Below are 25,490 nucleotides of genomic sequence, written 5' to 3' on the forward strand. Positions count from 1 at the left end.
ATCAACTGAAAGATTTTGAGAGTTCAATTACTCTCTCGTCGTTTTGATTAACGGTGCGATATAACCTTCCACTTAGATTACTAAATTCTATAGATACTTGCTATCAACAACTTGCGAGTACTCTATTACGGCATCCAGTCGCACATCGGGAGCATCTCCCCATTAATTTAACATATTTTCGATGTGCGGATGGATTTCGCCTCTCAAAATTGCGAGCACGGTTTTTCCTTTCAGGAGATCATCGAGAGAATGTATTTAGGATCTACACCCAGACTAGTTAGTCCGGTTTCAGATAAAGGATTCCAATAAAACGGCTGTCGTATATGGGCCTATAATCCTTGAAGTGAAAGCCGACAATCCTGCAGTGAAAAATTCCAATCTAACAATCCTTAGCCTGATAAGGATGTCCTCCGCTATCCTTGACGGAGGATTCCATCATTTCTCTATTTGAGGTCTGTTGTTGAACAAAGTCTTCCCCACACGACAGTAGAGGGGATGAAGAAGAGAGAGAGCCTTTTTGGCTTTCTCCTTTTTACTGAACTGAAAACCTTCTCGAATTTCTGAAAATCAGATCGGAATTGTCAAATTTAATTCCTTTGCACTGATAGGTAATGATTACAGTCTTCTACTGATCCCTTTTCACTGATAAAATTCTGCAGTTTTATTGATTGCTTGGTTGTTCACTTACATGGATGTATCATTGTTTTCTGTGTTTTTTTTTTTTTCTTTTCCTCTTTAATATACATATATACATTTCCCTAATTAGGGCTTATGTTCGTTTTCTAGTTTCTAGCTGGAATAGTTGGAACTTGGAATAGTCGCGGTATGTACTGGTTATGTATTTGGGTCTTTTCCTTTTTCAATTCGATGGATATATTCGTTTGTTTGGTTTGCGTTGGATTGGATTACAAGATTGCTGATGTCTTTTAAGCGTGTTCTGGCTTGCTTCTTGCTGTGATTCATGCATGTCTGGTTTTGTTAGGGTAACTAAATTCTACGTTTTTGTTTCGGTCGTCTCGTTCTTATTCCGTTTTTGCTGTATTATATCTTTTTGGGGAACAAGAAAATTGTTACTTCATTTATGGAGAAAGAATGATTTATTTCGGATTCCTTTAGCTTTTGTTTTGTTTTGTTTTGGTTACGCTGTGTCATGTTATGTTATTTGTTGGTTATCAATGGATTAGTCGAGGGAATTCCAACTATGCAAATTTGGCACTTCTCCCATGCAAACTTGGTTTATGAAAGCAGGATATTTCAAATGGCATCAATATGCCAGTAATCGATTTAATGCTTATTTTTGGGGACAAAAGTACCTTCTACAGCAATTTTTAGACTTCGTATGGTCAATTAAACACAACCAACAGTTCAATTATTAACATGTATTCTCAGTTGTATGCACTATGCACTGAATAACTGCGAATTCCATTGCTGCAACAAAACAAAGTGTGGGTTGGTGGGGCCAGACTTAAAGGATGGCAACTCCATGTGGCAGAGGCTCATTGAGAGTGAAGTAGATGCTCTAAGTGGAAGTTTGGCCACAGGCGACAATACTAGGTAACTGATATTATGAGTTTGGGTTGGCATTGGCCAAGGGAAAATATACTTCTAGTACTATTTCTTGATTTGTGCATTTGGATTTAGGGTATTGCCACCTACCAAGAGTGAATTGTATCCAACCTGTTGCAAATGTCATGTTGGTGAAGTTTTTAATTGCTGTTATACTGTAAGTTAATGAGGTCTGAAAAAATAGCGTTTTTGTGTCACTTGATTAATATTCTACAGCATAAAACAGATAGAAACTAATCCCGAGTTACAGAGCTTAAAATATTTGTCCATTTGATTTGAAACCATTTCAAATGTAGATTGTATGGACTATGGTGTAAGTTCTCTCTCTCTCTCTCTCTCTCTCTCTCTCTCTCTCTCTTTCTCTCTTTCTCTCTTCTAATATTGAATGATTAACTTTGTAGTTTATGCAAGTTACTTTCTCATTCACACTAACTTTCTTTGAGTTATATTGAATTTTGTTTTTTTTACTTATTGTCTTTTCCCAACATGCAAATTAAGCCTTTAATTTGATGCTGAATGACACATTTGAGGAAATAATAGTATAAGAGAGGACAATACCTTTAAGCCTTCTCTACAACATACTTAAGAAATTAGTGACAATTCTATAGTATAGAAATATCACTCTCTCTAATGCGATTAAAACATTGGATATACAAGTAGAGGTTTGACTGGCTAGTCATTTTATAACATTAAATTCAACATTGGATATACAATACCTTTATCTGATTCTATTTGCTTCTGTTGTTATACTGAAGAATGGCAGAAAAATGCATAAACATCAAATAGTTTCACTGGATAGCAAGATAATTGAAAGAAAGAAATGGGAGGTTGCTGTTGTTGTTCCTCAAGAAGATCTCAACTGGATCAGACATACTATTACGTCAGTTTTCTGGCCTTTCACATCCTATTTCCTTCATATTTGTTTCATATGAATCATGTGAATTGGTTCATATGCACTTCTGCAGTTTTGTAGCTGTTAATTTTGGTTGCTTTTAAAGTAGGATTAGTTGGTCACTTTCTTGTACTTCTGCAGTTTCCTTTTGAAAATATGTGAAGGATTTTTCTCTTTATTTTGTCTAAGCTTTGTTTCTTTTTCATTTTTCCCTTATAAAGGTATAGAGCAAATTAGCTATTTTTATCAGTACAAGACAAATTAGTTATACTCATCCACTAAAGTTGCTTCTGAATCATTAAACTTATTATTATTCATCAAAAAAAAAAAAGAAAATGGAAAAAAAGAAGGGCGATCTTCATATGCACTTATGCAGTTTTGTAGCTGTTAATTCCAGTTGTTTTTCAAGTGGGGTTTGTTGGTCACTTTCATCATGTACTTGTCCAGTTTCCCTTTGAAAATCTATGATAGGGATTCTTTTCTCTTTATTTTGTCTAATCTCTGCTTCTGTTAATTTTCCCTTAATAAGGCATAAAACAAATTAGCTATTTTTTGTAGTACAGAACAAATTGGTTATACTTATCCACACAAGAAAAATGATGTTGATTAATTCATTGAGAAAGAATGTAATGAATAAACAAAGGAAAAATTATAAAAAAAAACAAGGGAAATCTGTTACTTTTCCCACTTGCATCTATTTTCTTTTAATGTGTTAGCTGGGAGTTGGGGTTGAAATTACAATCCTCATATGACATAGATTATAGACCATAAAGGTCAATTGACTTCATTTTTTTTTTCTGTGCCAGCTATTTATTTCTCCAGGTTCTTCATTTTTGGCTTGAACTTTGGTGATCTTTTTTTCCAAGTAATGTATTGTATTAAGGATCAAAGGAGTGTATACATAAATTGATAAACACACAACCCCTGCATGACAAAGTACAAAAGGTTCATTATATTTTATGGTGATGACTTAGCAACTCAATTTCATTAATGAATTTCCTTCAAATAACTTTTTAAGAGTAGGCAATGGTATTAGTTAATGGTGTGGTTAAGGACTTCTTTCCAGCGAATAGAGGCTTGAGGCAAGGTGACCCCTTCTCACCCTTTTTGTTTACTTTGGTGACAGATGTGTTTAGTAAACTAATAAAAAAAGCAAACTTTGTTGATTTGTGTAGAGGGTGGGGGGGTAGGAATAACATTTCAGTAACTCACCTTCAATTTTTGGATGATACGATCATTTTTTGTTGAGAGGACCCCCAAAAGGCAAGGAATCTAAAAGGGGTAGTGAAATTGTTTGAATGTCTTTCTTTGTTGAAGATTAATTTTGAGAAAAGTTGTGGCTAAAATAAATCTAAATGAAGATGAGTTGAGGGTTGTAGTGGAATCCTTAGGTTGCCTTACTTCAGATTGGTCATTGAATTACTTAGCCATGCCTTTAGGAGATATAATCCTCAAGAAAGTAGGTTATGAGCACCTATAATAGAAAAGATGTGCTAAACGGTTGGCAGCATGGAAGAGGAATTATATCTCCCTAGGAGGAAGGATAACATTGATAAAATCCACCCTAGCAAACTTGCCAGTCTACCACCTTTCAGTTTTTAGGATGCCACAGAGGGAGGTGCTGAAAGTAGAGAAAACTATGAGGGACTTTTATGTGGGAACTAGGTGAGGGTAGGAAGGATCATCTGATAAATTTGGAAACTGTGTAAAGGCAAGGAACAAGGGGGCTTGGGTTTAGGGAATATAGGGAAGAAGAATCTAGCCTTGTTAGGGAAGTGGTTATGGAGATGGCCTTTGGAGAGGGGAAGGCTTTGGCATGACATGGTGGAAAGTATGCATGGGAGAGCAGGCAATGGTTTGGATACTGATCTATCTCAGTGAGCTACGCTGTCTTCACCTTGGAAAACCATTCATGGCATTCTCCCGTAATTTCTGAGCTTTACAAGGTATGATGCATGTATTGGAGATAAGGTTTTACTTTGTGAAGATCTTTGGATTGGCAACTTGACTCTAAGGACATGTTTCCCTCATATTCCCTTGCTTAAATACGAGCCTGTCCAAATATTTGCCTCCTTTTCCCCTTCATCTGGTATTAGTTAGGACTTGGGGGAGCTGCCAACCAAATATTTGGGAATGCCTTTAGGGGCTAAAGGCAATGCAAAATCTATTTGGGAACCTATAGTGTGTTGTCAAAGGGAGTAAGATCACTTTAATTAAAGGTGTGTTGTCATCTATCCCGGCTTATTTATTGTCCATGTACCCAATTCTAGTTGGGATGACAACCTCTATTGAAAAAAAATGAGGGAGTTCTTATGGAAAGGCTGGAAGGACGATAAGAAGATTCATCTAGTAAACTGGGGAAGGGTCTGCAAGCACAAGAAAAATGGAGGTTTGGGAATTAGAAGATTGAGAGATCTGAATATTGTCCTTCTTGGCAAATGTTTTTGGAGATTTGGACAGCAAGAGAATAGCCTGTGGAGGAGTGTAATTAAAGCAAAATACAGTAAGAAGCGGGGTTTAGGAGCCAGGTGAAGCAAGTCAGCCATATGGATGCTCAATATGGCAAGGGATAGAGAAAAGTTGTAGTCATTTCAGTAGGGAAATCATTTTTGAAGTGGGGAATGGAAACAAGGTCAGGTTCTTGAAGGATTACTGGTGTGAGGGTAGCCTTTTGAAAGACGATTCCCTGAGTTATTTGTAGTAGCAGTGGATGAGGAAGCAAAGGTAGCAGACAGATTATTTGTAGTTTTCCGGTGGAAATTGTGTTTGGAATCCCCTTTTCAGAAGAGCTTTAAATGACTGGGAGATTGAACCTGTTGCTTGTTTGTTCTTAAAGCTTTATAGTACTCATATGTCATATTGACCCCAACAAAGATGACAGAGTATGGCTGGGTGGTAAAGATAAGCAATTCTCTGTTAGTTCCTTTTATGAAGATCGGTACTCGGGAGTACCCTATGAGCCTAATCTGGTGCAAATGCGTTCCCTTGAAAATTGCTTTTTTCATTTGGTCTGTCTATTTTAATAAGATCCTGACTAAGGATAATCTCTTGAGTAGAGGTGTAGGAATTGATTCTTCAGAATGTGTACTCTGTAACAGGGCAGATGAATCTATTGATCACCTGTTATTACATTGTAAATTCTCTTATAGCATCTACCATCTCAGTGAAAGTGTACAGTTTGTTTGCCTTCAAGGGTTGTTGCCTGGTGCTGGTGGACAGCTTCTTGAAAGGGTGGCATCTACAAGGTCTGATCAATAGAGGAAAGGCTATTTGGCAAATGATTCCTGGAGTAGTGTGGTGGACTTTATGGCAGGTGAGGAACACTAGAATCTTTCAAAACAAAGGAATCAAGTGGAGGATGTGTGGCAAAAAATTGTGGGCAAACTGTTTTCTCGGTCATCAGCTCAGTTTAACTTATAGACAGTTCAGATTACAGTTCTCTTTTTGATTATGCAAATCTTTTTGTAATTGTTGATGGAATAATGGCTCAGTTTTTGTATTGATCTCCCTGTTACAGCCTCTAGTTGTACAAGGTATTTTCTTTCTCTTAATGAAATTCTTACTTTACCTCTTATCAAAAAAAAAAAAAAAAGTTGGGACCTGGGTTTCAGAAGAAATCCGAGGGATCTTGAGTTTGATCAGGTTACCTTTTGAAAATTCTCGAGCCTGTTTCTTTGGACCCCTCTTTACCTGACTCTAGGATTTGGACCCCCCACCCCAAAGGTGTTTTTTCTTGTGTTCCCTTTTCCTCCTTGTGCTCATTTCCCTCTCCCCCTTCTTTCCATTCAAAATAAGTTTGGTTCAAACCTGTACCACCCAAGGTCAGTTCTCTCTGTTGGGGAAGCCTCTCATGAAAAGTTGAACACTTTTGATACTTTGCAAAAAAGGCCTTCTCTTTGCCTTTCTCCTAACTGGTGTACTCTCTGTAAAGCTAATGGTGGGAGCTCTTGCCATTTATTTGTTTCCTGTCCAGTGGTTGTAAGCCTTTGGGAAAGGTCGTTAGTACTTTTTTGAGTGTAGGTGGTCAGCGCTTTTGCAGATCAGTGGTCTTTCCAACCCAACTACCTTCAGCTGGTCTAAGTGAAGTGGTAGACTCCTATGGAGATTTGCTAGGCTGTGTTGTGTTGGACCATATGGGAAGAAAGGAATGCTAGAATTTTCAATGATCGAGAAAGAAAGGTGGAGGTTATTTGGGATTGTCTCATCAGAAGAGCTATACTTTGGGCTACCTTTGATGATATTTGGAATGGGGGTGGTGGCAAATTGTTCAGATGCTAAGGCCAAGCCTATTCTCACCTGGATTCCTCCTGAAGAAGGATTCATAAAACTAAACTTCGATGGCATCAGCTTGGAAATCCAGGGCCTTCAGGAAAAGGGGGTGTCTTCAGGGAGATATGGAAGGGCATATAATTGCTTTATTTTTGGGTCCAGTTGGACTGCGGGGTTCTATCTTTGCCGAATTCCAGGCAGTTTTGCAAGGGGTGCTGTATGCAAGACAGATGAACTTGGACAGATTGGTAACTGAGGGAGATTCTAAGCTGGTAGTGGGGTGGTTGACAGATCCAGACACGGTTGTTTGGACTTACAGGGATGCAGTGAAAAGAGTGAAATGGTTAGCCTCTAATATGATTGTCAGGATCCTCTGGCAAAGGAGATCAGCTAATTGGTTAGCTGATTACTTAGTCAAGCAAGGGGTGTGTAGGGAACATGTTTTTGTGGGCCCACTTTAATCTGGTTTGTTTCTGAGGCTGCATCTTGTGCCTCTTCTTGGGAAGCTGCTATGTATGTGTTCTGATTTTATTAATAAATCTTTCTTTTACTTCTAAAAAAACAAAATAAAAAATCTTTCAAATAATTTTGGTTTTATTTCCAGGTCTGGTGAAATTTAGAAATGCTATTTCATTTTTTCGAGCCAATCAGTAATTAACTTTGGGCTCTCACATGTTTTTTCCCATCAATACTCTCATGTGATCATCCATCGTACAGATGCAGATCACCTTCTTGTCTAAGATAACCTAACCTATTTCTTCTTCATGGAAGAATAATATGGGCATTCCTGACTGTCCCTCAGATAGGAGACTTTGGATTGTCCACTTCTTCATTCCCACACTCCATTGATCCTGTACCCCACACAACAAGGGCTTTTTGACCGAAACATATCCTGTTAAAGACGGGGGAGATGTGGACTCTTTAGGTTCCTATGTTGTAGCATGGAAGATTATTTAGTCACTCGCACTCCTCTAAACAGCCTGACTAGCAAGCCATTTTGTAAAATAGATGCAGATAAATTTTCTTTATTAAGGTAAAATTTTATTTGAGAAAAAATAAATTACAACAAGGTGAAGAAATATCACTTTTTTTTTTCAATTGATAACAATGAAAAATTTCATTGATAGAGAGAATTTTATGTTCAAAAGAGAAACCCAATTGTTAGGCTACTGTTCTGCCTAACCCCTCCCATAATTTTTTACATAACTTTTGTGTTCAGCTTAAATTGATAGTTCCCCAAAACATGTGTACCCTGGTAACTCCTTGTCGAGTAAATGAATCATCCAAACAATTAGCTGACCTTGGAGTCGAATTCATTGCCACAATCATGTTGCTAGCTGATTGCTTGATTTCCCTTAAGACCTGTCTAAATGGCCAAGTACCTTGGCATCCATTCTTTAACTAGCCCGCTGCATTTTTGTATCACCTTCCACCACTAGGTTCCTCAAATTCAACCTCTTGCCCAGCTTAAGTCCATTCTATACAGCCAGTATCTCTGTCCTAGTGGAATACTCAATGCCCATGGGGCCCAAGTAGATGGCAGCTACTTCTCCTTAACCATTCCTGAATATTCCTCCCACACCTGACATTCCTGGATTGCCCAAGCCGCAGCCATCAAAATTGAGCTTTGTTTCATCTTCAGTTGGGGGTCTCCACTTTCTGATACCTGCCTTCACTGATGTAGATGCCAGCTACTACTTACCACCCTCTTATGATGCCATCCATTGTAAAAGGTTCAATATCTTCAATGTTTTAACCCAAAATACCACTCTAATCGTGATCTTTTCCATCAATACTTTCTAATTGTGAAGAAATATCATCTTTGAGAAAGAAAACTGCAGGTTCTTACAATTGACACACACACACAAAAAGATATTTGGATAGATAATAGGTAGATTAGAGGGAGGGAGAAGTGCAGAAACTATAGGAAAGTGAATACACAGAAAACAGAAAACAAACAAAAGGTGTTAGAAAGGAACATTTATGGGCCCTATCAGGGGCTCCTTTATTGACACGAGAAATCTTCTTATTAGGAGGAATCCCATTTCTTAGCCTTACAAGGTGTGTTTCTGGAGTCTTGTATCACTTATCTGCTTCTTTAGTTGCTCAAGTTGCACCAAGAAATACTACCTTGTGGTGTTATATGGAAGTATGGAACCTAAACAGTGGTCCAATGTAAAGATCCAGAACTTATTGCTATTCATTGTAAAAAAATGCACATGTCCTTGTGCATTTTATAAATATAAATAATCAATAAGATGGTTTGCACAATGTAAGCAACATAAGTGGCATGATAGGGCTGTGAATACTCCAATAGGCTGGGTTGACCTTACACAACCAAATTGATCTGTAACTGTTATATAGGGACTGACATGGGCATTTTTTCAATTGGTTGGTTATGAGTATGATTTTTGAGACTCATTCTATCAAGTGGTTAGGAGAAGAGGGTGGTCCCTAGAGATTAGCTCATTACTTGCCCCAAGCGAGGGATATTTTAAATTCCATTAGTGTAAACCTGTGTTGGATTCCTAGGAAACTAAATTCCCTTGCTGCTAGTCTAGCTAAATTTGGTGTTCTCTTGGATCCAAAGTAGTCAATACCATACATCCAAGTGTACCCTTTAGCCACCAGTCTTGCTTTGAATCTCTCAATAGAGCCATCAACATGATAGTTGATAGTATAGGCCCACTTATAGCCAATCAGTTCCTCCCCTTTGGCAACTCATGTTCCAAGCATTATTTTTATACAATGTCTCCATCTCATTGTATATGCAAACATCTCTCTTAGAGTTTGTTATCTCTCGCCTCTTTTCTTGTTTTGATAATGCTTTAGACAAGATTTAAGGATAGGCTGAGAAGAAATAGAGGCTAAGAAGGGAAAATATGAGAGAGACAACAAACTATAAGAGAGATGCTTGCATATATAGCGAGAAGTACATTTATTGCAATGGGAAGGTCAAGATCGAGAAAATAGGGTATAAATGAAGAGGGATCTAGACCTGTTGTCTCTTCAACAACTTGTTCATGCTTGTGCCTATGATAGACTTACATCCTTTGGGTGGTAGCATAGTTGTCAAGGCGTCGCCTAGGCGTCCTTAGCTGGGCGTCTCGCCCTTGATGTATCTTATTAATGTATGTGTTAATACATTTTATTATATGCTATATATATCAATTATACTTTGTTTTAATGTTTTACTATTGAAATTTAAAAGATCAAAGGGTTTTGAGGAGAGAAAAAGAAAGAAAGAAAAGAAAGAGGAAAGAAAGAATAGAATAATGAAGTTCTTTTTTTCTATTCTCTCTCTCTAATTAAATAAAATAGAAACTCTGTCCTTGTTATTTTTTCTATTTTACTTTCTATCTTGAATATTTATTGTATAAAGTTAATAACCTTATTTAGCTGCTAATTAATATGAATTTGCTCTATTAAATACTTATTATAGTAGTATTATTTTTGAAAATAATGAAATTAATACATGTAAAAGATTTTTATCTTTTAGATGTGATGATTTGCCACATTTTTAGAGGAAATTTAATGTTTTTAATAAAGAGAATTGCTATTTTTTCAATTAACATACATGCTGAATGGTATATAAAACTAGGAAACTAGCCAAAATTCAGTTTTATTATAAAACTTTTATGTTGCCTAGGCGACTAGGCGACTAGGTGCCCCAATGTCGCCTAGAATTGCCTAGACACCTTGAAAACTATGGGTGGTAGAGGATGATAGAGTGAGAAGGAGATGTGATGGGAGCGATAGGGACGTGAGAGTCAATTGGATCCTCCATGGAAACAGGTGGAGGTGTAACAATAATAGGAACTGGAAGGAGAGTATTAAACAAGTCATGATGCTCCTCCTTACAAGGAACAAAATAAAACGGAATAGACTCAGCAAATGTGACATCCATTAAAGAAAGTGGGTGCCACTAATAGGAACATAATGGTAATAACCCTTTTGTGTGGAAACATTACCAAGGAAGATGCATTTCCTAGCATTAGATTCAAATTTATGTCTCTGGGAACTAGGAATGGACATAGCAGGTGCAACCAAAGACATGAAGGGGAAGAGAGCACATGCCTTCATTAGGGAAAAGAAGACCAAAAGGTGAGTTAAACCCTAGAACTTGAGAAGGCATTTGGTTAATTAAGTGACAGTCATGACAAAATCTCCCTAATGCTTTACTGGAACATGGGAAGCAAATAGAATACTCCTACCAACCTCAACAATGTGGCAAAAATTTCACTTAGCTACTTCATTCTGTTGTGGAGCTTAGACACAGGAACTCTGATGAACTCCAAAGCATAGTTTTCAAGGCACCAAGGTGATAGGGGGAGCCTAGTCGTGCCTAGGCAATGGATTTTGTTTTTATGTAGAAAACATAGATCCTAGGGTAGTTCCCTAGGTACCATAACCATATTTCCTTAATAATTATTCACAATTTTCATAAGAAAAGTATAGAGTTCATGTTAAATTTTAGAAAATCAACATATTCATGAGAATAAAAAGAAGGAAAAGAAAATTCAAGAAGTATAGGGGCTGAACCCTTATTTTTGTTATAGGAAAAGAAGAAAAGAAAAAGTAGTAGTAGAAAATGTGTTGATTAACACAAAATGAATATTTTAGTTTAGTAGTGCCTATTTTGTAATTATAATGTCAAAAAGTAAAGAATAAAAAGTATTTTATAATACATAGTACAAAACTGCTTGGCTATTAGGCGAGGTGAGCCTAAAAGGGCGCCTTTGTCGCCTAGGCACCCGCTTAGGTGTCGCCTTGACAACTATGCTCCAAAGTTTTCAAAGTAGGCAAGTATGCTCCAAAGTTTTCAAAGTAGGCAAGGAGACCCTTCTCAAAATATTCTTTAGCATTGTCATGAAACTTCTTAGCAAGCTTTAGAACTTCATCATGAGAATGCATTAAATAAATCCAAATATATCTAAAAAATCATCAATAAACAAAAGGAAGTATTTATATCTGATGCCACTCAATCTGCTCCGGTCCTTGCTGGAGTGGTGAGTTAGGCGAGGTCGCGCGATCTGTACCTGCAAGGGGGGATGACGTTAGAGTGCTTGGGTTGTGGACCTAGGTGAGGAAGCTCTGGCGGTCAGGTTAGTACCAAGTTAGGGGAGTTGAAGAGAGTTGGGAGCAAGGAGAGAAGAATGAGAGCTAAAGGGCTATTAGAGAGCGTACCGCTTGAGGGTGAGGAACTGCCCTTATATAGGCCTTTGGGAGTGGTTAGAATGTCTCCAACATACTTGGAGGTAATGACCTCAACCACTGGGATCTTAGGGAGTATATAGAACTAAGTTAACCACTCGCAGTTTCCCCAATAAACGAGGGAGACTCATGTAACCACCGCTACATGGGCGATGTGCCCCCCGAATATCTCGAAGGCATTAAATGGCTTGCATGGTACAAGGCGAGTGAACAATGTAGGTTGGTCTTCATGAGGTTGGGTAACTCATTGGATGCCTAGGCTGCATAAACACTCCGAGGTTATGACCAACATTATAGGTCGGTCTTCTTTGAGCTGTCTTCAATTAAGCTTGGGTACTCAGGTGTGGCATGAGCCATCCTTTTGATGAATAGACAAACTAACACCATTAAATAACTTTGGGAATAATAGGCTTAAAGGCTTAAAGAAGAGAAAGACAAATGACCTAAATGAAAATGACATCATAATACAATTAATAGATTCTGATATGATATATTTCCAAACCCACCCTTTAAAGTTGAACTAGGCTCTTCTTAGGCACATCTAGCAAGCATATCCCATTCACCATGTGGCCCCTCACAACCACCTTTCAAGACTCAAGGTCCTGAAAAACACCAAAGAGGGGAAAAAAAGGTTATGTAAGAACTTAAAGACTTGGTCAATTTGTTAATAGAAAGAAGGTTTTTGTTAAACTTAGAGACATGAAGAACAAAGGATAAGGTTAGGGAGTTAGTAGCTCTAATGTCTCCCTTTCGAAAGATGGGAACAAGAGAACCATCTGCTAAGGATATTTTCTCACAACCAAAATGTAGTTGATAGGTTTTCACAAAAAAAATGCAGTTATAGATACTAAACAGGTTAGATATGGTCATGTGGTTAGAAGCACCAAAACAACAATTCAAGGGATGCCATGATTACCTGAAAGAGGATTCTTCAAGTGACTCAGAAGTTGCCATACTTTTCTGAAGGAAGGTGAAATCCATCATATGGATGGCCGAACCATGCAAGATGGCTGGGCAAAATTTCAAAAATTTTCTTTCAACCTTCCAGGAATTGTATTCCCTATTTTAGAAAAATTGCATTTTTCAAGGATCGTTCTTGCATCGAAACCGAACCAGATTTGAACCAAACTAGAGGGAGAAGTATACCTGATACAAATTCCACAAATGTAGCTCCCAAAGTGGTAGTTCACGCTCAAATTGAATCCCAAAACCAGCTTCCATTGAAGATGGCGCAACTTGGAGTGAAGCCGGTTCAGCAATGCAGTTTTCAGCAAAACTGCAATCCAACACCTTGGATCGAACTGGGAAGGTGAGCACGGTTTTCTCTGATGTTTTCTTGCAAAAATCAAAGATCAAACTGATCAAGATCAGTCACTAGAAGGGGAGATCGAACTAGGGTTTCTGGGGCGGCAAGAGCAGAGAGAGCTGAAAGCAGAATGAAATCTAGAGCAGTTCGATCTCTCCTTTTATAAGCCTTAAGGAGCACTACTCCTAATCGAATTAGGAGGTTCCTAATCCAAATCTTTATTTGGATTTGGACTCTATTAGTGGATAAGAGTTATCCTCTTATGAGAATGGGTTCTCCAAACCCATATTCACCCAAGTCACATGACAACTTTAAGCAGTCATATGACCACTTGATTAATCCAATTAATCATGGGCTTTATGCCCATTTAGCAACATGTCCCAAGATAGTTGCTAGCCCATTTAGGTTCAATTCGTATGGTGTGGGACCCCAACAATGACCTTACATAAGCCCACATGGGTTTGACCCAGCCTCTGAGAAAAGGCTTGGCCAAATTCAGTGAACCCCCGAGTCCATCAGTATGGGCTCTTAATGGGCCCAACATTTATAGTTAAATGATCCTTGAGTCCAGCCATCCTATGAAGGCCATGGTTTCAAATATTGCGAAATGTCGCTAGTATCGCCTGACATGTGTTGATGTTGAGGCTCACCGACATGAAAATAGATGGTAATATAAAAATTACATTATTTTGGTCGACATTTCCCATATTTCGGAAATGTTGACCAAATCGGTCCAAATAACAAAAAAAAAAGACAGTTTTTCCTATTATGTTGACAGGCTGTCGACTAATGTACATTAATGGTATAATATATTAGTATATTATATTATTATAATATAGTATATTAATATAAATTATTCCATTAATAATTTCTATTTAATATTTCAAATAAAATATTTATAAAAAAGAATTAACAAAATATAAAAACAAAAGAATAAATTAATTACTTTCTAATATAAAACATAAAATATTTTTCAAGTAATAAAATATTAACTAGTTAGTATTTTTTATATATTTATTAAAATCAGAAAATGTTTATTAAATTTTATAATAAATCATATTCTACATTTAATATAAAAAATCAGAATTTATCATAATCTTAATACTACAAAAAGGAGAATCAGTTTATTAAATTTATAATAAAACATAATGTATTATAACTTTAATATTTAAAAACTCATAATAAATGTATTTCTATTTACTAGTGTGAAATAAATATATTAGAATTTATAATAAATCAGAATTAAAAATAAGAAAAGAAAATATCAGATAACCTTGTAAAATCATCAAAATGCATAATAAACCAGTAATTCGTCATTTACTAATTTGTTATTGATCTTAGTTTCTTAGCTTTATATAATGGTTGGGAATATGATAATAGTCTAGAAATATGTATTAATACTTCTTTTATCATTTTACAAAATATCATTGCATATTTCCACATATTTCATAATATTTCCACAATGTCTCTAATTTTTACAATATCTCCCCTCGACATTTCCGACATATGTCATATTTTGGTAAGCGTCATTTCCATCGACATCGACATTGTAAACCTTGATGAAGGCCCAAGGGTAATGGACTTAAGTAAGATATAGCCCATTAGGTAAACAACCCTTAATGGTCTTTTACACTAAAACCTCTCAGCCCACAATGATCAAACACTACCCGACAGAGAAGGACCTCTCTCCTGGCTGCAAGGTGCAGTGTTGCAATCTTTGCTCAGACGGGTCCCGAGAATTAAAACCTCTTGCAAACCTTTTTTCTTAAAATATATATATATATCATATAAATATATTTTGCAAAACAAATCTCAAACACGATTGAAATTGACTGCTGACAGTTTTGGTTTCCATCAGAGAGAGTGCAGTCCCAATCATTCACTTTGTCTGACAAAGGGGCTAATCCTATCACTATGATCACCCACTCGAGTGAATTGTCAGACTGCCTTAACATACTCAGGTTTTGACTCCCAAAGGATCTCACTGATTGGCATATCAAAGACAGCCCGATCCGACACCCAGTGCAGTACCATAATCAAGTCCAGGGGTTATGTGTAACTTTCCGGTTTTGCCCATCAGTCTCTAAGGCTCAGGGCATAACTAGAAAATGGTCTGGGTTTAGTGTTTCAAACAAACACACACTATATGTGCTTTGGGTCTAACCCTAGTAGCTGAGACAAGCTGCCCCAACTTCTTTGGCAGCACAATAGTGTCAGCCTTGGCAGGATAAACTCCCCAAGTCTATCCAATGGCTGAGAATATTCTAAACTAACACAAGTCTCATAAGTGTCTAGCTTAAGGGGTAATTACACAAAAACACACCAATCATAACATGAAACAATAATGTACTTTTATTCATTTACAATAAAATGTATTTGTACATCAATCTGATTGGAGCTAAGGGCATACACTGTCTAACATTTTCAAATTCTACCCTAACTGTTGCCAGTTGTTCCATAGTTGATTTTTCCTCATTAGGCCCCTTTTCATCTTTTGGTACTATAGCCACATTGGCGTTCCCGTTTTTCCCAATCTTACTTAGGGCTGTCAATTGGTCAGGTTTGGTTTGGAACATGGTAAAACTGTCTTGAACCGATTATAAAAATGCCTAGACCCAGAACCAAACCAGACACTAATGGTTTCATGATATTAGAACCGGTCCCATGCCGACTAGTAATTGGGATAATTTGGTTTGATCCGATAAGCACCTATTGAATGGTTGCAAATTGCAATCTCTACCTTCTTGATTGTCTCACTATGCTTGATCTGCACTACTAACATTTGCCTAACCTCATCGGGGTTGAGTATACAGAACTGAACCAGCCGGACTTTGGAGACCTTCATTGGGAGCATGGAAATCACATATTTATGGTGACAGATCATGTGAAAATTTAGGAAAAAATACTAAAGGGCAAGGAATTAGGTTTCAAATAAATATAAAAATGTTAAGTAGAGTTTGCATGCAGAATGTTACTTGGGTTTTAGTAGCTTTTTTCAGCTTTTGAAGAGAAGAAAGCTTTGATCCCCTTCCCTCCCTCTCCCCACTCATGCTTGGGTATTGTCCTCTCAGAGAAGAGAGACTGTGAGAGTCTTTATTGCAATTTGTACCTACATGCTTGAAGGGGTGTTTATATTGGAGATTTAACAATGAATTAACAGAAAAGAAAAAAAAAGCAATGAATTAACCAGTAAGTTACAAGTTCTTCAAGTATGTTTTTTCTCAACTTTGGCTTTTGGTATTATGTGAACCTATAGTGTTTCCCTTTCTTAGCGAATAGTGAAGTTACAAGCCTGCTCTTGGTTTGTACAGTGGTGTAGTGCCTGCTTGCCATTGCCATTCTTGGTCTTGAACCCTTGGTGACCATGGTAAAAGAATGGAGTTTAGAGAAAAGATTACACACATAGGTTTAACAGTAGAAGGGTGAGAATTGAAAAGTTGAAGGGGGAAGAAACAAAGGAGTAGGGTAAAAAGTTGGGTAAGGTTTCATTCTTTTAAGTTTTAACCATCTATTGCGTGTGTGCGTGTGTGTCTGTGTATATATATTATGCACAATCAATTTGGATCTGAGTCGGTTTGAGACGGCCAAAACTGATCCTGACCCAATAATAATTGGGACAAGAAACCTGGAACCTTACACCCAATGGTACCAAATATGGGACCAGAACTGATGTAATTGGTTTTGTTCTGTCGGCTAGACCAAACCCATTGACAGCCCTAATCTTATTTTTCTAAATCTTGCAAGCATGAGATGGAGATGTAATTTCCAGCAAGTCTCCTTTCACAAATAACATCTTACATCTTTTAGAAGAGGGCTTCAGGATTTTGAAATGAACAGTGCCATTAATCTCCTGCAAAACATGGAGGGGCTGTGTTTGGATGCTGGTAAAAGGGATAGGAGAATTTGGACTCAATCTCTCTCAGGTACCTTCTCTTGTGGCTCTTTTTTTCAGTTCTTGTTCAACCGAGTGAAATCCAGGGGTCTTCTTTTCCTTCTAAGGATATTTTGAGTAAACCTATTCCGTTCAGGGTAGGTGGTTTGTTTTGAGAAATGTATTTGGAAAGAATTAATACTTGTGAGCTACTGCAAAGGAAAAAAGAGGAGATTATGGCTGTTATCGAAGGGACTCAAAAGGCTAAAGAGCTGAATATCAGGAAGTTGCCAATTGATGATTTGAAGCTTGTAATCAGCTGGCTACAGAAAAGAAAAGAGAGAGAGAGAGAGAGAGCTCTTGTTCAACTGAGTGAAATCCAGGGGTCTTCTTTTCCTTCTAAGGATATTTTGAGTAAACCTATTCCGCTCAGGGTGGGTGGTTTGTGTTGAGAAATGTATTTGGAAAGAATTAATACTTGTGAGCTACTGCAAAGAAAAAAGAGGAGATTATGGCTGTTATGGAAGGGATTCAAAAGGCTAAAGAGCTGAACATCAAGTAGTTGCTAATTGAAGGTGATTTGAAGCTTGTAATCAGCTGGCTACAGAAAAGAAGGGAGAGAGAGAGAGAGGAAGATGGATGGTAGTTCTACATGTATGAGAAGTGGAAAGCTGCTAAATTATTACAAGGGGTAGAGGTGACTTGTAATTGGGTCAGAAGAGATGCAAATGCCCTTGCTGATACAGTTGCTAAACAAGGGGTGGAAAGAAATAATTTATTTTGGGCTGTGTTGTAATTCCTCTTGTGGGGAGGGCTAAGAGTGTTTATCCCTCCCCTAATTTTCCTCATTTTAATGAAATTGGTTCTGTTATTGATAAAAAAACATCTTTCTTATCCTCACTATTCTTAGGTTTTACACTTGCATGTGCATAATGATCTGTAGATGCTCTCTGAATATGTACCTGCTTCCTACTCTTCTTTTACCGCTCATCAATGAGTAAGTCTGAGATAGAATGATTTCATCTTTAGCCAATATGCTTTGTCAAGGTATATCATACTCCTTTCAACCAGTTTCCTATATGTCTCACATCCTTATTGCTCTCATACAACGGTCTCCGATAAATCTCTCTTGCCACAATGATTTCAGTATAGAGTAGTACAGAGCCAGCGACTTCTCTCCGTCTTAGATTATTGACTTCATTCTTTATTTTGTATGCTCTGACAACATTCCATCTTTTGAGAATATGTTCTAGCTAAATTATCCCATTATCTCCTTATCTGAATTCATCCACAGGTAGTGCTTACTAATCTGAAATAGCATAAAGTTAACAAGCTAGTCAATCGCATCAACTTCTCATTTGTATGATCTTCCTTCTCTGGTTTCTTGGTACTGCTCATAAGATAACCCTGTTTCCCTCTACTACATATGTAGATGTGCATGGGAAGACCATTCCAGATAATTGGTCCCGTTTAGCTTTATGTAGTCATGACATTGAAGAAATTGTCTACAGACCTTGCTGGATCAATACCAGATTCTGTGTACTGTTTAAAATCAACTCTAGCCTGCTCCGTTACTCCAATAACTTGATATGGAAGCAAGTGTAAAGTGTAAATAAAAACAAGTACAACAGCCCCAGATTAACTGACCTGCAGTCAGTCCTACACTTAGTGCCTGGGTTTCACTGATACTGTAACCCGGGAGAAAGAGGAAAGGCAACCTCTCCTGCTAGCCTTGTCTGATCCCTTTGCAATGGCAACCACAGCCTGTAATAGGTCAAATGGCTCCTATAGATGCCCAAGTGCCAGTCTCAATCACCCTCTCTGACCCTTGAGTCAGACCAGACCTTCTCTAGTTGGTTCAGATCTTAGGCAGAACACTCCAAAAATATTTTTGGGCTTCAAAGATTGTTTCCCTTGTCTCCAAATCTTTTCCCAACCAGGTGACAACACACAGAGATGATCAGCAACTCATCTCTCTATACACCATGTTGATCCTAGAGTGTATGGATCCAAGAGAGAAGAAAGAGAGTGGAACTACTCTGCTACCAAGAAAAGGACAACAGCAAAAATCTTGAAGATTGATTAAGATATGGTAGTAGAAAAGAGAAGAAAAGAAAGAACAGTAGAAGAATTTTGGGGAAGAAGTGTTAATAAGATGAACAGTAGGGAGCCTAACTCCAGATTTCAGGGTTGCCAAAGAATGAATTAAACCCCCACCCCCAAAGAGCCTTTATAATATTATGAATATTTACAAGAAAGCCCGTATGAGCTTAAAGAATTTACAAGAAATCCCTTATGGTCCAAAAGGATTACTAGAAAGCCCTTACAGGGCTAATAAAGAAAAAAAAAATAAAGTAATAAAAGATACAATATAGCAAGGGCTAGCAGAATACATCAATATTCTCCACACTCCCTCTCAAACTAATGCAGGAGACATAAGCATCGGTTTGCTCATAAGAAATAGATGTCTTGCCCTCATCGTGGCTTTGGTAAAAATGTCAGCAATTTGCATATCTGAGGCCACATGAGGAAGAGAAAAAGACCTAGCAAGAAACATGTCTCTAATAAAGTGACAATTCACCTCAATATGTTTAGTCTTCTCATGAAAAACAGGATTTGAGGTAATCTTGATAGCACTGGTGTTGTCAGCATAAAGAGGAATTGGAGTAGGAAGATGAACACCAAGATCATCAAAGAGGAATTGTACCCAAGCAATCTCACTATAGACAAATGACATAGCTCTATACTCTACTTTTGTAGAGGACTTGGAGACTTTTGTTTCTTGCATTTCTAAGAAATGAGGGAATCACCCATGAAGATGCACCACCCTATAGTAGAGCGTATAGTGTCAAAACAACCTGCCCAATCAGCACCAACTTGGGCCCTCAACTATGTAGGAGAGGAATTGGAGTAGGAAGATGAACACCAAGATCATCAAAGAGGAATTGTACCCAAGCAATCTCACTATAGACAAATGACATAGCTCTATACTCTACTTTTGTAGAGGACTTGGAGACTGTTGTTTCTTGCATTTCCAAGAAATGAGGGAATCACCCATGAAGACGCACCACCCTGTAGTAGAGCGTATAGTGTCAAAACAACCTGCCCAATCAGCATCAACTTAGGCCCTCAACTAAATAGGAGAGGAGGAAAAGAATAGGCCCTAGGATAATGTACCATGAACATATCGAATAATCCAATGAACAACAATCAAATGGGACTGATGAGGGATAGAAACAAACCGACTCACAACCTAAACCACATGGGAGATGTTAAGACGAGTCATAGTAAGATATGAAGATCTCTCTTCTTCTCTAGATCAATAAAAACCATATGAAGATCTCTCTTCTTCTCTCTGAACTTTTCTATCAATTGTCTTAATAGAAAGATGGCTCCCATGGTTGATCTCCTTGGCATAAACCCAAATTGGTTTTCTGAAATATTTGTTTCATGTTGTAACTTATGATCAATTGTTCTCTCCAAAAGTTTCAGTGTGGCTGATGAGTTAAATTCCACGATATATTTTTTTTTTGATGAATGATAATAAATTTATTAATTCAGAAGCAGATTTAGAGTGAGTTTATACAACATCCCAGGGAGAGGCGCGAGCTGCAGCCCCTCCTTGAATCTTACAAGTAAACTAGGAAAGAAAAGCAAGAATCACAACTGAGCCCAAAACAATTCTTCCCTATTTACCCCTTGCTTAGCTAACACATCTGACAAAGTATTTGCTGATCTCCCCACTCATTGTACAATGACCAACATATTCCTTGTCAACCAACTAAATTTCTTCATTTCATTCTTGTAACACCACATAGCCTCTTCAGGATTTTTCAACCAACCCACCACCACTTTGGAATCCCCCTCGATTGTTAGGTGTTGTACCCCCAGCTGGTTTGCAAATTGCACCCCTTGTACAACAGCTAAAAGTTCTGCCTTGATGGAGTCCCCAATTTCCAAGGGACCTGAGTAGAGCAACAAAATCTCTCCCTTCTCGTTTCTCAAAGCACCCCCCAGTCTGGATAATCCTGGATTACCCATGTTACTTCCATCAAAGTTCAACTTCAGTGAGCCTTCGGATGGAGGAGACCAGCTTGTAATTGATTTGTCCTTTAGAGATGAACACCTTGCTACTGCTGACAAATTTCTCCAAAGGTCATTAAAGGAGAATTGATGAAAGATTTCCAAGGTCTTCAGCCAAGGTATTGCCCTATTTTTCAATTCCTGACTGCTCCTTTCCTTCTCTTGAAAAATTCTAATATTCCTTTCTTCCCAAAGAGTCCAAATCAAGGCAGCACGAGCACATCTCCACATAATTCTCCCTTTTGTTGTAGGCCAATAAAAGGTAGAATGGTTGAAGAGCATGTGAATTTCTGTTGGTAGACTCCAACTACTCCCAAACAACTAAAGTAGCCAAGCCCAAAGGTCTGCAAAAAAGGGACAAGATATTAATAGGTGGTAACAATCCTCACCGTGAGCTCTACAGAGGAGGATACACCAATTAGGAGAGATACAGAGGAAAGGTCTTCTCTTTTGTAGGTTATCTAGAGTGTTTACTTTCCCATGTTATACTTCCCAACAAAATGCCATAATTTTTTGGGGAACTGGCCTGCACCAAATTTCTTTTGACAGAAAGGGTTGGTGAGTAGAAAGTTGAGAGATGGACTTGAAGAAAGAAGCACAAGTGAAGGTTACATTGGGTCTAGGAGTCTATACCCTCTTATCTGGCTTGGAGGGATCCAAACAAACCTGATTAAGACAACCAAGAAAAACAGAAAGAGATTCAATTTCATCATCCCTAAGTCCTCTACGAAACCCAAAATCCCAAGTAGGATCTAAGGGTGTTCCCAAAGGTGAGACAAATTTTGAGACCACCTCTTTTTTGTACAAAGAAACAGAAAATAGCGAAGGGAACAAATCCTTTAAAGGTGTCTCCTACCCAAATATCCTTCCAAAAATGAACAGTGTTTCCAGAACAAATTTCATATCTGATAAAATTGAGGAATTGAGGAAGGGTGTTGTGAATGGCCTTCCAAGGTGTTGCTAGGTTAGCTTGCCTTGATACACCAGCATCCCATCCATTCTCTGACCTCCCATGAATGCTTTCCAATGGCCATCGCCACAACCATTTCCCTAACAGAGCTTGATTTTTTCTAATTACCCTCCCAAGTCCCAAACCCCCCTCTTCTTTACTTCTGCACACAATTTCCCAATTAACCAAGTGATCCTTTTATTTCTTGTCCCGGCTCCCATAAGAAATCTCTCATCAACTTCTCTAGTTTCCTAGCTTCCCTAACTGGTATCCTAAAAATAGACAAAAAATAGGTAGGTAAGTTAGCCAAGGTAGCTCTTATTAGGGTAATTCTCCCTCTTAAAGAGATATAATTCCTCTTCCATGAGGCTAATCTCTTCTCAAACTTTTCTATCACCGGGGTCCAAAATCTACTCTCCCTAGGATTTTCCCCTAAAGGAAGCCCTAAATATGACATAGGCCAAGCAGAGGTGGAACACTCAAGACACTCCGCAATAGCCTCGACCTCCCCTACCTCCAAATTTATACTCGCTATGCAACTCTTTTCCAAATTTATTCTCAAATTAGAAATACTTTCAAAACCTTTGATTAGCTCCTTTAGGTTTGCAAACTGAAGGTGGGTCTCCCTATTCTCCAACCCCTAATGGCATCTTCACTGTCAGCCTTAGTAATGATCCTACTAATCACATCAGCTACTAAGGTAAAAAGGAAGGGTGAGAGTGGATCCCCTTGCTTGACACCTCTGCAAGCTAGAAAAAATTCCCTCACCATACCATTTACCAGAATAGAGTAGTGACAAGTATTGATACACCCAAAAATCCAAGTACACCACTTGTCCCCAAATCCATAGTTTCGCATAACCTCTAATAGAAACTTCCAGTCCATCAAATTATAGGCCTTTTCAAGATCCAATTTACAAATGAAACCTCTCTTACTAGACCTTTTCATTTCTTCCACACACTCATTCGCAATTAAGATCTGATTTGTTATTTGTCGCCCTTGAATGAAAGCCCCCTGGGTTTCACTAATGATAGAAGGGAGGACTGTTTTGATCCTCAATGAGAGCACTTTAGCCAGAATTTTATAGATGCTTGTCACCGGACTAATAGGCCTATAATCTTTTGGGTGGTTGGCATCATTCTTCTTAGGTACCAAGGCCAAAAAGGTGGCATTAATTCCAGGGCTTATAATGTGATTGTCTGCAAATTCCTTAAAGACTTCAACTAAATCCTCTTTCAACACCTCCCAACAGTCTTGATAAAAACCCATTGTAAAGCCATTTGGACCTGGAGCCTTGGATCTAATTCCACGATAATTATTACAGCTTTGTATATTCCCCTTGTTTTTAAATATAGGCACCATAGTGCTCTTTCTTCATTCATCCAGCATTTTCTTTGTTTTCATTATCTTCTTAAATAGTTTAGTTAGCCATACTAAGCCTACCTCTCCCATTCCTTATCCAGATGTGTACTTATTTGCACCTAGGACAGCATAATTTTTCTAACTCTCAATTTTTTGCTGAAATAGTCTTATAATGTATTGATAGCTTATTTGCCATGGGAAAACTATTAAGTTGCAGTACTTCAGTGAGTCTGGTATATGGAGATGCTAATACTTCTTTTCACATACTGAAATATGAAATTCAAGTTCATGTGTCAAGTGTACTCCAGTGTGTCTGGTATACCTACAGGCCTGTAGTGTGTATTGTTTTGGCAACTGGCACTTTCATGTAGCCTTTTGATAATAGTTGTCTTATTGGAAGTGTATTTGCTTGCAGTATTAAGTTAAAGCTAGTTAATGAGATTCTGTCTTTCTGCAGTGCCCAGAAGCTTTGGAAGAACGTGAATCCTTAACAGCTCATCATGGTGCAGCATCTGCACTTTCTACCGGACTCTTAGTTAATGCAAATCTAGAAACATCAATCCCTGACACTTATCGAGCACCTCCTCCACCTCTGCCATATGATGTGGATTTGGGACGTCCACAAACTCTACCATCTACTCAGGAAGGAAGTGCCTTCAAGCACAACTCTTCTGTGCAGACAACAAATACTGAGGCTGTCGAAGAAACCTTAAGTGGCTGTGGTGTTGAAACCTTGGCTGCATGTGAAAGTGTAAAGGAATCAGATTGCAAAGGTGAAACCAAGTCTGTGCTTTCTTCACCAAAGGAATCTGATGTTGAACCTTCAAAATTGAGTGAACCCATTGTTTCAGCAACAGAAGAGGAAGATGCTTGCCCCATATGTCTTGAAGGTATGATGTTTTTCTGATTTCAGTATAATTAGTAGTGCAAAAGACTTGCATGAATTCACTTACTGTGTTAACTACTATAGCTGCAAGAACCATTAATTGCAGTTTTCATTCTACCATTTATGTCAATAAATCTTTTTCATATTTGCTTCATGCAGAATATGGTGCAGAGAATCCAAAAATAATCACAAAATGCGACCACCATTTTCACCTTGCATGCATTCTTGAATGGATGGAAAGAAGTGATACTTGCCCCGTGTGTGATCAGGTTTGTCTTGTATGTCATTTTATGTGGGCAATAGGATAACAAATTAATATTGTTATTGACATGGTTACACAGGATCTGCCTCATCAATTACCTATGCTTGTTCTAGTATCAAAAGGCTGTCTTTCTGTTATGATGCAGGAAATGATATTCAATGATACTGTTAATGCATAAAAAGCAAATATCTGCAAGGTGAAGAGATTTTTTTCAGCGGAAAGGACTATGGAGGAAAGGGGTTTCTCTGTTTGGTGGTGATCTATGGGAGTTATGGATTGGGCTTTATATTGGTCATGTCATTTTTAGGGGAGAATTGTGTCTATTCCAAATGTCTTGCGTTTTTCTGGGTTCTTTTTGACTTGTCAAATGTAGAGGGAAGGGGATTGACACAATATGAAAAACCTGGCTTGTTTCCGCCATATTACCTTCTCCCATTTCTAGACCTTGATTGTGAGGGCTTCAATGGATTTTGGAGATTAAAAGATGAATGATGCAGATTGTGCATGCATTGAATGAAAGGGAGCTGGTTGTGAGGCTTGCTTTTTTGAAGGGGGAAAAGTAAACTCTGGGGTTTTTATTTGTTTTTTGTTCTGGCTGATTTTTGAGGGTCTATTACCCCTTTTTGTACAGCATCGACTTTAATCTTCAAATATAGGTGCTTGGATCAATTGTCTTGTTTTCCATTGGATCTGTAAATTGTATATGATCACTTATTCTCATGTTTTTTATTTTCTTTTTTTTTTCCCGAGTCCTGTCTCTCGGTTAGTAGGTCTTTGGTCAGTGTATAGAAATACAGTAATGATAAATAAGTACTTTGTATTTAAACGAA

General features: G+C 37.9%; 1 protein-coding gene across 3 annotated transcripts; it reads left to right on the forward strand.

Moving 5' to 3' along the window:
* The first annotated feature begins 468 nt into the window (after window positions 1-468).
* Window positions 469-25,490, forward strand: RHB1A (RING-H2 finger B1A). 3 transcript variants are annotated; one of them, XM_010256987.3, is made up of 6 exons: window positions 489-608; window positions 787-823; window positions 2,322-2,446; window positions 23,970-24,402; window positions 24,558-24,667; window positions 24,806-25,490. In XM_010256987.3, the coding sequence occupies exons 3-6, from the start codon at window positions 2,387-2,389 to the stop codon at window positions 24,836-24,838; spliced, it is 636 nt and encodes a 211-aa protein (XP_010255289.1). In that variant the 5' UTR covers window positions 489-608; window positions 787-823; window positions 2,322-2,386; the 3' UTR covers window positions 24,839-25,490. The 3 variants fall into 3 exon arrangements, with proteins under 3 accessions (XP_010255288.1, XP_010255289.1, XP_088751683.1); XM_010256986.3 differs by lacking the exon at window positions 787-823 and having other exon boundaries at window positions 469-608; XM_088895557.1 differs by lacking the exons at window positions 489-608; window positions 787-823; window positions 2,322-2,446 and adding an exon at window positions 5,547-5,771.

Source organism: Nelumbo nucifera, chromosome 1 (genome assembly GCF_055504915.1).
Source record: "Nelumbo nucifera cultivar China Antique chromosome 1, China Antique-T2T, whole genome shotgun sequence".
Taxonomy (NCBI): Eukaryota; Viridiplantae; Streptophyta; class Magnoliopsida; order Proteales; family Nelumbonaceae; genus Nelumbo; species Nelumbo nucifera.